General features: G+C 51.1%; 1 protein-coding gene across 1 annotated transcript in view; it reads left to right on the top strand.

Moving 5' to 3' along the window:
• PITX3 (paired like homeodomain 3) overlaps positions 1-7,335 on the top strand; it is a 39,643-nt gene extending 32,308 nt beyond the window's left edge. Inside the window, exons 3-4 of the mRNA XM_074959892.1 lie at positions 1,070-1,275; positions 5,834-7,335. Coding sequence (XP_074815993.1) covers positions 1,070-1,275; positions 5,834-6,397 — 770 coding nt within the window. The 3' untranslated portion in view covers positions 6,398-7,335. The remainder of the gene's footprint in view (positions 1-1,069; positions 1,276-5,833) is intronic.
• Positions 7,336-15,582: the final 8,247 nt, after the last annotated feature.

The following is a 15,582-nucleotide window of genomic DNA, read 5'->3' on the forward strand; positions in this document are numbered from 1 at the left end:
GGAGCCTCAGTTTGTGATCCTGGCAGATTGGCTCCCCTCCCCTCTTGTGTCTGCTCTTCTCTCAAGCCAGGGCCTGACAGTTCTATTCTACCCTGCCTTTTGTTTTGAGCCAGAAAGGTTAGTTCCGTTTATAGGATGATTAAGAGGCATATTGCAAAGCCTTCTCTATTACAATGAACCAGGGCCTAGTTTATATTTAACTAGATCCCTAGGGTGATTTCCTTTCTCTTCCTTTAAATCTCTCCTCAAAATTCACTTTTTTCATCTATAATCTCCACTCATCTTATACAGCAGCCAGTACCCAAGTGCTTTCCAGAAATGCAATAAATGATGTGACTAATATTTCTCCCCCCATGTGGCTCCCCCCGGCTCCTTTGTCCATTTTCTTTCTCCTTTGGCATTCTTCCTGATTTGTTGACTTTTTATTTGTAGTCTCTGGGGCCTTGTCTAGATGTAAAATTGCACCAGGTCTGCTAAATCGTGTGATTGAAAATTGCTTTAGTTAAGCAAGCATAAGAAACATTAAGTGAACACTTATAAATCTATTCAACCCAGACTTATATCAATTTAGCCTAAGTCAGTTAGGAACAGGTTTAAACTACATTACAATAAGCTACTCAAATGGAAACAAGAGTCTACCCGTCAGTTTAAAACAGAGTTTAAGTTAAACCAGTGCAAGTTGTGTGTAGACAAGGAGTAGTTTTTTGGCTCCTCTTACACCTAGAGGTGGCTGGGGCTGTAAGGCTGGGCTGGTGAGAGAAGAGTTGAGTCTAATAGGATGCTGCCTGCTCTTGAAGCCCTACATAGTTACCACAGCTGGCTGCGTTAGGGAGGGAAGGCAGGTGAGTTTCGTGTGTGCCTGGATTACGTGCACCAGGAATGAGGTGCCCTGGAGTCCTGGGACTCAGAGGTGCAGGCTGGAAGCCTGGAGCAGGTAGCACTAGGGCAATGAGAAAGAGTTGCATCCCAAGCCACTGAGCTTTGGGGAAGTTGCTGTCCTGGGGACCGAGGCTTGTGCCGGAGTCCCAGGGCTGCGTTGTGATGGTTTGCCTGCCTTTGCATTTCACAGACACAGAGAAGTCCCAGCAGAACCAGACCGATGACTCCAACCCCGAGGATGGCTCCCTGAAGAAGAAGCAGCGGAGGCAGCGGACTCACTTTACCAGCCAGCAGCTCCAGGAATTGGAAGCCACCTTCCAGAGGAACCGCTACCCAGACATGAGCACCAGGGAGGAGATAGCAGTCTGGACCAACCTGACCGAGGCACGAGTCCGGGTACGGCCACCAGTCTTCCACTCCACAGTCTCTGAATACAGCCACAGCCTGGAGGAAAGGGGGGCCCGAGACCAGATCTGCAGCAAGCCACCAAACCAACCCAGACCCTGCCCTTAACAGAGAGCCAAGGGCACTAGAGGCTTCTCCAGCACATCAATTCCACCCAGCTCTGCTCTCAGGGCCCAACAGGCCCCCGCTGCAGACACCTTGCAGGCTGCCATCTTGGATTCAGTGCAAGTTCACAAGAACGATCATTCTGGCAGGCGTTTGAGGGGGAAATCACACTTGATTTCCTTGGGAGTGATTAGTTTGATGGCAGGCTCCTCCCGAGGCAGAGAACTGCCCACCTTCCTCCAGTTCCATATACTAACATACATCTCTCCTGTGCTCTGACCCCCAGGGAAGATAAGTCTCCCTGGGCTGCTCAGGGTCAGAGGGCCCTGGGGAAGAAATCTCACCCAATACAGAGGAGAAGCCGTTACTCAGCTCTGTCCATGCTCTGTGAGTGAGTGTGAGACACACACAGTGTTGCCAGTTCTGCTGAATGTTTTGGGTATGGGGATTTTGGATGCCGGTGCAGGAACTCTCATCCCCACATCTACCCGTCCCACGTCCAGCATGTCTGTCCTCCCAACCTCCAAATTAATCCTGTCTAGTTCCCCCTCAGTTCTCCTTCCCAGCCTCATCTCTGCTCCTCCTGCGGTTCTTCACCTCTTTCTCTGCTGCAGCTCCCTCTCCTTTCCCAGGCTGGATGTTTCAGGGAGGGGAGGAGGTTGGGAGATGCGGGAGTGGAGCCGTCCTGAGCTGCTGGTCAATTTCTGCTCCCTGCTCCCCTCCTGTAAGAATGTGTCAGCTCTGCCTGCTTGCTCCAACAGCTCTGATTGGCTGCTCTTGCCCAGGAGGCGGGGCAATGGGAATGTAGCCAATCAGTGGGGGTTTTCCAGGGGTTGACATGTGCGCCTCTCAGTGACATGGCTGGAGTTGTAGTTGTAGAAGGCCGGGTCTACACCTAAAAATTAGTACAACCTAGCCCCTGGTGTAGACACAGCTAGTCTGTTGGACAAACTTTTCCATCTACCTACCTACTGCCTCTTGGAGTGGCGGATTAACTACATTGACAGGAAAACCCCTTCTGTCACTGTAGGAAGCGTCTACACTACTGCACGGTACCTGAAATTTCATTTGTGGGTCTGTACCCCCTTTTGACCAGATGCACGTTAAGCCCTGCCTGGGAGACAGGACGCCTGGGCTCTATAACTTGCTCTGTTACTGACCTGTTGTGCAACCATGGGCTGGTCACTTCTCCTCTCCGAGCCTTCATTCTCTGTCCTTCAACCTTTAGCTTGTCTATTTGGACTACCAGCTCTTTGGGACAGGCCTGCCTCACTCGGTGTAGGTAATGGCAGGGCTCTGATCTCAGCTGGGACTACAGATTAACACCACAACCCTTATCCATACCCCTGCTTCATCTCCCTCTGTATATTTTCAGGCCCTGGACCCTTACCCTGCCTATGTCCCGTGTTCCTGCCTTTCCCTTGTCTATCCCCCTCCCATCCTACCCTATCCCCCTCCTCTTTACTCTTTCTGTCCTGCTGTGGCCCTTTCCTCTGGTGCAGGCTTCAGGTTTCTCTATCCTGATGAGAATTAGTTCCCAGAAAAGCAGGGGTGTCACATTTTAAAGGGAAACCCTGCCAACTCTCATGATTCTAGCATGAGTCTCGTGACGTTTAGGTGGTTAGGTTATTTTTTTTAAAAGGTTTGTATGAATTTCCGATTTCTGACTTCCTCTCACAAACCTGTATCCTTAGTCGAACAGCCCCTGTCGCCCCATCAATGAGACTGAATTGCATGCTGCCCTCAACAAGTTGGCTGACATGCCCGTTGTGAGTGTGTGTATGGGTATGAGATTGCCCACTGCAAAGATGGACACCATTTCTCACTATTACCAATGGGGCTGAAGCCATGGTCTGAGGGAAAATGGTGGCCCTTTAGAGTATGCGCCAGCTGACACAGGCTCAGGCTGAGGGGGTGTTTAATTGCAGCATAGAACTTCCTGCTCAGACTACATCCCAAGATCTGGGATCTTCCCACCTCGCAGGCCTAAGCCTGCATGTCTACACCACAATTAGACAGCACCTTAGCCCAAGCCTGGGTCAGCTGGCATGGGCCAGCTGCGTGTGTTTAACTGTAGTGTAGACATACCCTTAGTCACCATGTGAGGCCAGGCAAGAGCCAGGAAGCTGTGGAGCTGCTGGGAATAGGGCAGTGGGGGCAGCAGAGAGAGAGCTAAGCAACAGGACGGGAAGCTATATTAGGAGTCAAAGGACACGTGGATAGCAGGAGGCAGACTGAGGGTGAAAGGGCCTACGTGTGGCAGAGTGAGAGAACATGATGTGTAGGAAACTGAAGGGGATGCTGCAGACAGCCAGAGTTGTAGGAAAGAGATCTACACTGAGCAGACTGAGAGGCCAGTGTTATGTGCTGAGGCTGTATAGTTTGTGTGGTAGCAGCCTAGCTCCAGTGTCCATCTTTGAGCACTTGGTATAACCCCAAACTTAAATACCGTCAGAGTTGAAGGCCAGAAGGGCCCCCCAGATCAGCTACCAACCGCCTGTCTATGGCAGGCCACCTCCACCACTGACATGCTAAACCCAACAACCGAAATTAGACCAAAGTATTACAGCCCACAGGAGACTAGACTATTGTGTGCCACAGGCAGAGAATAGGAGGAACCGAGGTGCACTGACACCTGAGGCCCCTGCAATAGCAGGGAAATGATTCAGTGAGATACACCCAGATAATCCTGGCAAGTGACCCACACCCGATTACACTTCTCTCTAGGTCAATATGGGGGAACTATTGAACTCTAAGCCGTATAAACAAACATCACACTAGGTTCCCCTGAAGTCTGACCCTCTTTCTCCAGTTCCATACATACTACAAAGGGGAGAATGTGCGTGGGGCAGCTGCCTACCCTGTCTAGCTAGGGAAGAGGTAGAGAGGGATAGAATGGCCCCAAGGGATACAAGAGCGTAGGTGGGATTTGCTCTGATCAGCAAATAGGGAAGTTGCATTTCTGTGATTGAATTTTGAACCCAAGATGATCCCACATGAGTTGGAAATGCGTGGCTTCCCCCGAAGGTGGGGGGGAGTCAGATGGCAGGCAAAAAAACAGTTTTGTGACAGTTTTTCAAAATTATAACATAAGACACATGGTGTTTTGGGTTCTGACTCATGATTTTTGAACGCTTAGCGTAGGCAGCAGTGGAATTACAATTTTCAGAGAGGGAACTTGTCAAGTAGCTTAAAGCCATGCTAAGCAACTGCACTGGGCTACAGCATAGGAATCCAGGAGTGAAATGGACCAGTCATTTCACCATCCGAGCTGACAGAAATGCAAAAACAAAACAAAGTGCATCCATGGCAAAACTAATTCTATTTTTAAAATTTTTTAACCTGAGGTATTACTAGTAATTTAAGGGAAAAAAAAGTTTCAAATAGGGTTTTGGACAGTGTCCCAGTAATAGTCTTCAGTCAACATTTGGATTTATTTCCGATGGAGTTATTTTTACATTTGTTATTTATCTTTGAAGAACCCCAGCAAAACTAATCTTTCACCACCTTCTAATGATACAAAAGAGTAATCACACAAAATCAAACTGATTTTGAGCTACAGACAAAAAGAAGCATGAATTCCCCTAGTGCAGCAATTCTCAAACTGTGCACCTCAGAGCACTTGCTCATGGTCTATGGAGATCTACAAAGTCATACGATACCGGCTCCTAGCTGCTAGATCACAGTTAAAAATACACTAAGTATTTTCCTAATATTTTCCTATGTAAGCAACTGCTGTATTTGTTGTGTGATCGAGAATGGAAGGCAAGGTGGGTCACATGATCACAAACTAGAGTATGTGTGTATGTGTGGGGGGGGCGGTGTCTGTGAGGCACTCTCTCTAGTAAATTGTGGTCCAGCCCAGTTTGGGGTCCCCTGCCCTGGTGGAAATCCCCATGGAGAATCTCCAGCTGATCTCCACTAGCAACACAGAACCAGACTAAACTAACAGAGATGAGAAGGGGGATGTCAGGGGAGGCTGCTGAATTTTCCACTCCTGTAGGGTCCAGTCTCTCTCTGATATCTGTGGAAACCGGGCATGTACACAAACGTACGGCACTACATTTATACTGCAAATCATGGATGTTCGAATGTGAAAGGACCTAGGTCACTTACACAGTCCCAGGATTCTCCCAGTACTGCATGCTCCAGTGCTCTGTTCTGGTTTTAGGGGGGCTATGTGAGGAGGCTGCCACCAGCTCCCTTTGGGAGCCTACCATACCCCTGTTAGGTAACATTTCCTGCTATTGAGCCAAAGTTTTCTTTGGTTAATTCCATCTAATCACTCCTAGTTACAAGCCCCTCGCTCACCTCAGCCTGTCCTTTTCCAGATGTACTCAGTTGTCCTGATGACCATGTTGGTACAAGGAGGGATGTCTGACAGAGACAGAGGCTTCCCCATTAATAACTGGAATGACCCTTCTGCTCTCTCCTTCCCTTGCAGGTCTGGTTTAAGAACCGCAGAGCCAAGTGGAGGAAACGAGAAAGGAACCAGCAGGCAGAGCTTTGTAAGAACAGTTTTGGAGCTCAGTTCAATGGACTGATGCAGCCTTATGATGACATGTATTCCGGCTATTCGTATAACAACTGGGCTACCAAAGGGCTTGCTACCAGCCCCCTGTCAGCCAAGAGCTTCCCCTTCTTCAACTCCATGAATGTCAGCCCCCTCTCCTCCCAGCCCATGTTCTCCCCTCCCAGTTCCATTGCTTCCATGACCATGCCTTCCTCCATGGTCTCCTCAGCAGTGACTGGCGTGCCAGGCTCCAGCCTCAACAACCTGGGAAACATCAACAACCTCAACAGCCCAAGCCTCAACTCTGCCGTTTCATCCAGTGCCTGCCCTTATGCCTCCACCGCCAGCCCCTATATGTACAGGGACACGTGCAACTCTAGCCTGGCCAGCTTGAGGCTGAAGGCCAAGCAGCACGCCAACTTCACCTACCCGGCGGTTCAGACGGCAGCTTCCAACCTGAGCCCCTGCCAATATGCCGTGGACAGGCCCGTATGAAGGGCCACCTGCCACCAACCAGGGACTCGACCTTAGCCTGATGAAAGGAGACCTTTAGCCCTACAACAGCATACACCCTGCAGGAGAGAGAGAGACAGATGGACCTCTGTGAAGACTTGTCTAACTATCGTATGGTGAATTTTGACTGTCTATTTTTTTTTTTTTTTTGGTAAAGCAACAGAAACTGCTCATTGGAAGACCCACTGGGAAACAGGAACCTGTGACATTCAGTTTGACTGGCTCCTGGGCAGCAGAACTGAGCATATGTCAATCTGCTCCTTCCTCCCTCCCCTCGATGTGATAGCTGTCCTTGCCCCTCCCTGGCACAAAAATCCTGTTTTAAAGCATAGGCAGTGAGATGGCACAGCTGTAGGAAGTAGCCAGGGACCCAGGCAAAGTGGTGCAGCTACTCAATGCTTGGCTGAGAACACACATACACCCACAGGTGTGAGCGGTCAGATTTCATTTCGAGGCACCTCACCCATTTATTTATCATATGGCCAGTCTCACCAGCCACCAGTCAGGAAAGTACTGTCTCAGCCGGCAATACATTTGTATACTGCAGATATATGCATGGCCAGGTAATTGAACCCCTTAGGGATCGGGAGTTGTAGGGATGTAGGATGTGTGTGTGTGTTATATAACACACACACATATATACACACACAAATAAATATATATATATAACATACCTTTTTGTTTTGTACGTGGGATAATCCGTGAAGTAGACCTTACAGATGAAAAGCCAAGCATGTCCACCATGGTGGAGCATTCAGCCTGTCCGCTTTCCTGCTTAAGGAGTCATTTCCACTTGGGTAGGAATTCCTTTGCCAATGTACATCCAAAGAATCCCTTGTTTTTCCCTTTTGCAACAAATCGCCCTCTTTTTGTGCACCCACCTCTCCACCCCCGAATTCCATTTTCAACAATAAAATGAAAGTTGGAGCAGTCCCGTTAGAGGTTTCCGTCTGTCTGGTTATTGGCGCACAAGATAAGAACGTGGGGAAAAGAAAGACCAGCGACTGTCTAAAAGGTCCAAATCAACCCCACATTGTGAAAGAGGAGAGGCCGCAAAAGGGCTGCTGTTTAGGAGATGCCAGTTCTTGGTGAGGGCCCAGTAACAGAAGGGGAAGTGTCATCTAAGCAAAGTCCAGGGATGGGGGCTCCAACATATGACTGAGCTGTCTTTCTCCTACATGTTTGCAATTCAAATGCTCTGGTGTTCTTTCCAGAACACTCAGTACCAGTGGCCTAGCTCCCAGGGTCCCTTGTCTATTTCCGCGGCTGTCTCCTCACCCACCCTGGGAGGAGGCATTAAGGAGAAACTATACCAAACTTTTCCCCAGGAACTAATGGAAGTTTCTTCATGGGGTTCCCTGCAGGGTTTCAGGTCCATGGCACTATAGACTGGGTGGGCTGGGAAGGAACCAGACCTGGGCTCTTCTGGATTCCCTCTCTTCCACCCACACCCAACTCTTAATAGAGGCAGAGCCTCCATGACCTTACACTGCCTTGCCCGGCCACCCTGGGGGATGCACCCTTTGGGGACAGCTGCCATAGCGGGAGCCAGTAGAGGCATGGCACCTACACACGCTTTGCTGTGCAGAGTCTAGGAGAAGCTGCTGGGGCCTGCCACCACAGCAGAAGCAGGTTGGTTGTACAGATGACACTTGCTTCCACTGGGTCATAAGGAATCTGCACATGTGCAGAGTGAGCAAACCCTGCCTTTCCCAATGGATTAGTACGAAGCTGTTTAAAAACTGACAAATGAGGTGCCCCCTGCCCTTCGATGCTGTCGTCTCAGAGCAGAGGTTCCCGAAGCGTGGCCCAGGAGCCAGCAATCTGCTGGCTAGGCACATGGTGTTGGAGCCTCTTCGTTTTCAGCGGCTCAGTTCAGTTAACAGACAGCTAGAAACACAGTCATGCTTGCTGGCATTTCCACATGCACAACTGCCGCATGTGCCACAGAGGGGTGGGGACTCTGCTGAGATGTGTCCTCCCAGCGAGGAGAGGGAGAAGCCCTCTTCAGCTTCAAGTGCCTTATGCATTTTCACACAGTAACCATTCCTGGGACTCACACGGGCAGCCCTCGGTACTTCCGTTCCCTTCGTGTCCACCATGGAATAACCACAGGCTATTCTTGCTCTAGCAGAGCCCAGTCAACCTGACGTAATCAGAAGCTACTCAATTAAACTAATCCAGATTTACATGGCTATAGATGAGAACATAATCCAGTTCCATGGTGGACATTTAAGAGAGAGCACAAGCTTTTATAAAATAGCGCATTGGAGGCAAAGTAGTTCAGTGTGGCCGGGTCTGATCGTACCACTGTGGGAATGCAGAGACCACCTCGCTTTCCCTGCTGCTGTGCTGGTTTGGAGCAGCTTTGCCCATGTTCTGTGCTTGGCTCTCTGGCTGAGATTGAAGCCACTCCTCTTCAGAGTAACAGAAGACCAGACCAAGCACATGGTCCTAGTCTCTCTCTGGGTCACAGCCTTTCTGTAGAGGACCTGTGCAAGCCTCCACCCTTGATGCAGTGGTGTGAAGAGCGGATCTCATGCACCCACTGTCGGCTGCTTTGGGCTCCAAAGAAGGAAGCAGACACCCAGTCTGGATGCCCCCGTCCACACCCTCTCAGCTCCCCTGCCTGAGGCCCCTTTCTTCTCTCCAAGTCCTTCCCCTTGCTGGAGCTCCTAACAAACCCCACAAAGTTCACCACTAACTTCAACCGCCAAACCCTCTTTCCCAGGGTGCCTCCACAATCTGTGACTTTTGTCAGGTGGTGCCAGCACCTCCCCTAGCTCCAGTTCCCTTCTAGTCTCTCTCAGGAAAGAATGGAGCTGCTTATATAGTGTGTTTCTTCCCAGCATGCTTTATACCTCCTGCCCCCCTATATTACCCAACTCTCTTGGACTACAACTCCCAGCATACCTCTTGTTCGGGATTGTGACCCGGCTCAGGGAAATGCTGTCTGTCTTAAAGGGCCAGCATGCCCTGTTGCACCACCCCAGGGGTGAGGAACAGAGCTGAGAGCTCCCCCTTTCCCCTGGTTGGTGCTGCTAAACATATAGCGAGAGCTTCCCCACTGGCTTCCTCCCTAGCTAGTGTTGGGAGAGAGCTCCCCACATTTCAACCTGCTTTAGCCACTGCACCTTCCAGTTTGCATACTCACTCTTATCTGAACAAATAGTTTCTAAGCAATTTGGTTTGCACTCCTCACTGCTAATGTGTCATTTGTGTGGGTTCCCTTCTCACCCCAGAAGCTAGACATCATGGCCAGGCTCAGCTCCATGAGTGCAGCAGTGTGTGGGAAAAGTCTAGGTTTTAGGGAGCGGCGAGCATGGGTTTCGTCTCCCCCTGCACCCATGAGAAGGGATTCTCTACAAGCCAATATTAAAGCCAAATGGTGCAAATCATAGGGAATGGCTTTTTGCAATGGGATTTCATGTCCATTCTGCAAACAGGCAGGGAAGGGAGTGCTGTCCCCATAGGTCAGGTGGTGGGATTCATTGGTGGAGCCAAAGGAAAGGTACCCAACCATGGAGACTAAGGAGGCCCAACAAGGTGACTCCAGGGCCGGAACCACGTTCCATTGGTGGGGACACCTAGGGCTGGAAGAGTAGCTGACAGTTCAGCCCTGTCTCTAAACAGCACAGACTGAACTTCAGAGTCACACTGGATCAAGGATGATGGATGTGACTTTTCAACTACCTCATGCTCATGTAGAGCTTGCTGAGTTACAAGTGAGATAGCTAAGTACCTTTCTTCCTGGTTCTCCACATGGCAGATCGAAGGCCCCAACCTCACAGTATCCTGGCCCTATCAGCAGCAGTGTTCTTTTGGTGTGTTGAAGGCCTGTCAAGGACCACCCACGTCTGGGCATTGAAAGACAAAAGGCTGGTCCTGAACTGTTCAGCAGTTTGGTTAATAAAGCCCACCTCCCAGCTGCCAAAGCCTTCCACACAGACCTTTGTCAACAACTTCTTCATCCCCCTCTGAACTGCCGATCCCTGCCCACAACCACCTTGCCCCATGTCACCAATGGGAAATATGTCCTGGTTTTACATTTCAGAAGCTTGGAGTCCTATTTATGCAGCCTGGCCTCTAGCACCAGGACCCTAGCCATGCCCCGGTGGCTTGCATACTTCCCTAGGGGCACTCTCTGATTGAGCATGAACCCTAGCTGAACATAAGAGCCCCAGGAAGAGATGTCAGAATTGCTATTTGAGTTGCTCTGGAGAGCTCCATCCCATAGATCTTCCTCAGAGCCTCCATGTCACTGGTTGCCAGGGCCTTCCTAACTGTATCGCCTTGGTATCTCTGCCTAGCTGGGTCAGGTTTTTGGCAGAGCAGACAGAGCTGGCTTGCTTAGCCCCAAAGAGATGTTTCTCCTGTTAGAGGACCTGTGGGACGAGTAACTGGATCCCAGAGCACCTTTCCATGCTGTTTCCATAGCTACTTTTGGCATTAGCACAGTGACAATCCCTCTTCCCTTTAATCTGTGGCCATGAGCTGGTGACAAGATGACAGGCTGGATCTGACCGGCCTGGTTCCTACCTGGAGATGACAGAGACTGTCCTGGGGGCAGCTCCCTCCTCTTCTTCACCTCTTAGGGATGAAGCTTTGTGGCCATCTCCTTTCATGCTGCAGAAGGGGCTGCAGTCTGCCATGGGAAGGCAGGACCTGTGCACATATGTTCCCATGCCTTCTCCATCAGGACTGGGTTCATCTGCTTCTCCTGTGGCCACTCAAACAGTGTGCAAAGAGCCAGCTGCTCTGTCTTAGAGAGGCCTAAGGAATGGAGATTTCCAAGATTCATGGCAAACTGTCAGAACAAACCACTTCTGAGCAGCATGGGAATTCAGCAGAAAGACAACATGTGAAGGAAGGGGCGAGTGCCGCCTATCCTGCTGCAGCTACTCCAGCTTGCAAGGGCAAGAGGGTCCTTCAGCTAACCTCAAAGGAAGGACCTGCCACTTGGCCCCAGTTTCCCTAGTTAAAGGGGAAAAAGAGAGAGGTGAGGGTGTGACATACCAAGGTACAATCCAGAGTATACTAATGTGTAGCTGTGTCACCCCTGCCCTCTAACATGGGGTGCCCTTTACAATGCTTTCCTGCTGTACCCTCCAGCTTGGGCTGCTCACAAACAGCCTCCAGCATGCAAGTCACTCCCAGCTGTGTCTGTGTGTGCTGCAGCCAGCCAGTCACACCTTGGCTCTTACCAGCCTTGGTTATACTGCTGGGTGACCCCAGCATACCACCAGTCCTAGATTTGTGTGTAGTGTACTGCCCAGCGCTTTCGTGGACAACATGAATTCATATAAAGTCCATATTTCTTTCATAGAAGTAATATGCACACTTTGTTATTCCAAATGGAGTGTCACCGACGCTTCAGCTTAAACACATTGGATTAGATAAAACAATCAAACATGTTTATTAACTACAAAGAGAGGGATTTTAAGTGAGTACAAATAATGAGGCATAAAAGTCAGAACTTTTTACAAGAAATGAAAAATAAAACACTACTAGTGCCTAACTTAACAAACTATGTAAATTTAAAAGCCAAATTTTTCTCCCTACCTGCTCTCAACCATCTTACTGATCAAACTTCTTAGGCCAGGACCCCTTTTCCAGTTCAATGGCTGCCTCCTTTATCCCTTCTTGTACAGTGAATTGATGGAGAAAGAGAGAGAGAAAGAGGTGCCTTAGGGTGTTAGTCCCTCCTTTTTATAGTGTCCATCCCCCACCCCACCCCCAGGGAAAAACATTTCCATCTGAGATTCTGGAGACCAAAGGTCCATAGTGTTCCCTGCTGCTTTTTCTCACCTGTTTGAGGTTTCTTTGTCCACCGTTCCTGCTTGATGACTTTGTTTACTGCTTAAATGCAAACTAAGCAAAGCACACATTCCATTGTTTGAGACAGACCATGTGTAAAGAGCACTTTACAGTGGAATCTTATAACTTCCCATACAATGTTGCCACTCATTTTATCAGGACAATTGTGACCAGCAAATTATGAGTTTTCAAATGATCCCTCACAAGGCAAAGTCTTTGTACAAAGAGGATTACCCTAGTGTGTCGGATGTGGACACAGGGGTACATTGTGTTACAGGGAGAAGGCAGGGTAAGAGAGGGAGAGAAGCAGTTCTGGATGGCTTCTGATAGAGAAAGCCACCAGGAGAGCCAGGAGATGGAATCCAAGCAGTGTGTCATCTCAGGGAGACAATGACAAGGCCGTTCGTTGTGATCACAGTTCTCTTATTTGATAGCAGTGCCCCTGGTTTTCCTCCAACAATGAGACAACAGCTAACAGCCACTGCATTGAGCAAAGTCAAAGCCGTAGCATCTTCTGGACTGGCAGGGACCTTCCCCACCACTGATACATTGTCTCACATAAACCAGAGACCCTTCCATCCACTAGAGCCTCTTAAACACGACCGCCAAAACTATCCTCCCTGGTGAGTGAGCTCAGAGACCGGCATACCCAAAGCAGGGAGAAGGGAGCCCTCTGTGCCCGGTGTGAGCTTCCCAGGGCACTTCTCTGGCTTGCCAGTGGTTGTCTAGTGTCCCTGTGTGAAACCAGTTGGTGGGTCTCAGCCCAGATCCTGTGCTCGCACCCCCGACACCTCAGGCAGGCATCTCCTTGTCAGTCTGAGTGAGGAAGCCAGGACCGAACAGGCTGGGGCACTGACCAAAGTCCCCTCTCATCTCCAGAGCTCTCTTTCCCCCAGGGATGGGTTGGTGCTAGCCTTGCTCTCGCCCAGGCCTCCTCTGGAAACTGAGATCTTCAGAGTCCAGTGCAGTCAATCAGGGCCCGTCCACTAGCACGAGCAAGGAAGCCTCCGCTACAGAAGAAGAGCATTGAGGGGAACTTGCAGCTGATCCCCACCCAGGCACGCATGGGGAAGAGAGGCCCTAAGATACCAGGAACTCTCAGAGGTGCATTGATGAGAAAGGAGTGAGATCTCAGAGCTCTGTATCTACCCAGGACCTACCTGGGTCTCTCCCCACTTCCTCCAAATAGTGGACATGCCAAAAGGCCTGGACCTGGAGAGGAGGAACAGAGCATGGTAGCTGCTCACGGAGATGCAAACCTGCCCCAGCTAATTGGCCCTGTCCCTCTCCAGTTTATTGGTGAGGATTCCTGGGGCAGACAGTGGCTCCCATTAATTTGGCACAGTGGGTGGTCCCATGCAATGCCCTCTCCCCCCCCCCCCCCCGCAATCCCTCACTGCGAGTGATTGTCTGTCACTCTGTATCCTGCCCCTTCACTGGGGAGAGAGGGAGACATCGCAACTAGAAAACCCCCTCCCCCAAACCCCAGCCAGAATGGCACAGGCTCAGGCTGGCTGCCCCCCATGGGGCAAAGCACCCGCTGACCTTCCCCAAAGGAGGCAGTGAGACAGACTGCAGGCTGCGGTGACAGGCATCTGGGTGAGGAGCCGGGGAGACAGAAGGGGCTAGTGAGTCCGCATGGAACACAGTGAGAAGAGCCTGGAGGAATGCACAGCCTTCAAAGAGCCCTGAGACTGGCCTATCAGATCCTGCCCCCACCTACCAGCCAGCACATGGAGAGCCCCCCAAAGCTCTGTGCCAGCCTCTCGGTGCCCCCCCACACCAGCCAGCACAGGCACTGAGCCCCTCACGGTCCTCCCCAGCCATACCAGATGGCTCAGACCTGACCCCAGGCCAAAACCCCCCTAACAGCCTCAGATCCCCTCAAAGGTGGCAAGAAGGGGCTCCATGGTGCAGAGGTGAAGTGAGCGTAGCTGGTGACACACCTGGAATATATTATCTGTTCCCTCACTGTGGGGCAAGCAGGTTTCTAACTACAGAGCCTGGGGACAACTGGCCCCACTGGCCCAGCATCTCACCGCTGGAGGCTCCAGGTCTGCCCATGTCATAGACACACTGAGGGGAGACACTGGGAGAGGCCCAGACACACAGGACCCAGGGGCCCACTCCTGTGCTGCGTAACACCCTCCAGTGCAGACTGGGTGTCAGCCCTGCACCACTGGCCCTCTCTCACACCCACTAGCAAGGAGCACTCCCAGAGTCACTGCCTTCGCACTAATCCTACAACACAGCCTGCTGCGCTCTCCTTTGCTACATTCTCGCCAGCTATCCCCACAAAATTCAGGGGGCTGGGGACAATGAAGGGCTTGCTCCTGGAGAAGCCCAGAGCCCTGACCTCCACTGAGGGATCGTCGAAGGAGCCCAGACAACATGCCCCTCACTAGGAAGAGTCCCTATGTCCCCGAAACAGTTTAGCACTAGCTATAAAGCCCAACAGCCAATCGGCCTTGGCTGTCCCTGGGTGGTCAATAGAACCACCTCACACACCCAGGAGAGGAGTTGGTGCTAGGCATGGGAACTCCCCGCCACACATATACAGACAGCACTGCTGGAGGAGACCCAGCTGGACAGGAGCCCCAGAGAGCCAAGGAGCCAGAGATGACATGGGTAAAAAGGCTTAGGAGATCTGGCCCTAGCCAGGCAGTAGGGAATGGCTCAGTTGTAAAACCTAGTGCAATGGTGCCACCTAGTGGTTTCTTCTATTCCGGGTAAGGTCATTACTTCCCCAGCCTTCTAAAGTTCACCAGACTTTGAAAGGTTTTCCCCAAGGACCAGCCTCCAAATAAGCCAGAGCTCCAAGTCCACTAATCCTCCAGAGGGTTGTCAAAGCAGGCCTTGCTTTCCAGTGTCTTCGCCCATCAGACCCAAGCTCCCCCACCCCTGCGTTCTCTGCCCTGTAGGCTGAGTCAGGAACTTGCAGTGTCCAAAGGGGCCAAAAAAGGCAAAGGACGTGGAAACCACGGACACAGCACGGACCAACAGTATAAAGCCCCCAAAGCCCCCAGTGACAGGGAGACCCTGCAGTTCAGAGTTCAGAGACACACCTTACAGTCTGGGTGGGGGCCTCCCACCTCTCCCAGCCCACCCCACACTAGGCCCCTTCCACCTGCTCCTGTCTTCTTGAATGCAGACCTCTCCAGTGATGAGGGGGCCCTGTGGCTGGTACTCCCCTCTGGGTAAGCCTTTCTCCCCCAACTCACCATGTCCTAGGGTCATCAGCCCCTGCTCCCCACAACCGTTCACTCCCTGCGACAGCAACCCCCCATTGTGCACCCCTTCCGTCCTCCCCTTGGGGTTTTGCACCCAGGTGTGTCTTCTGCTTCCTCTCC

Source organism: Natator depressus, chromosome 7, assembly GCF_965152275.1.
Source record: "Natator depressus isolate rNatDep1 chromosome 7, rNatDep2.hap1, whole genome shotgun sequence".
Classification (NCBI taxonomy): Eukaryota; Metazoa; Chordata; order Testudines; family Cheloniidae; genus Natator; species Natator depressus.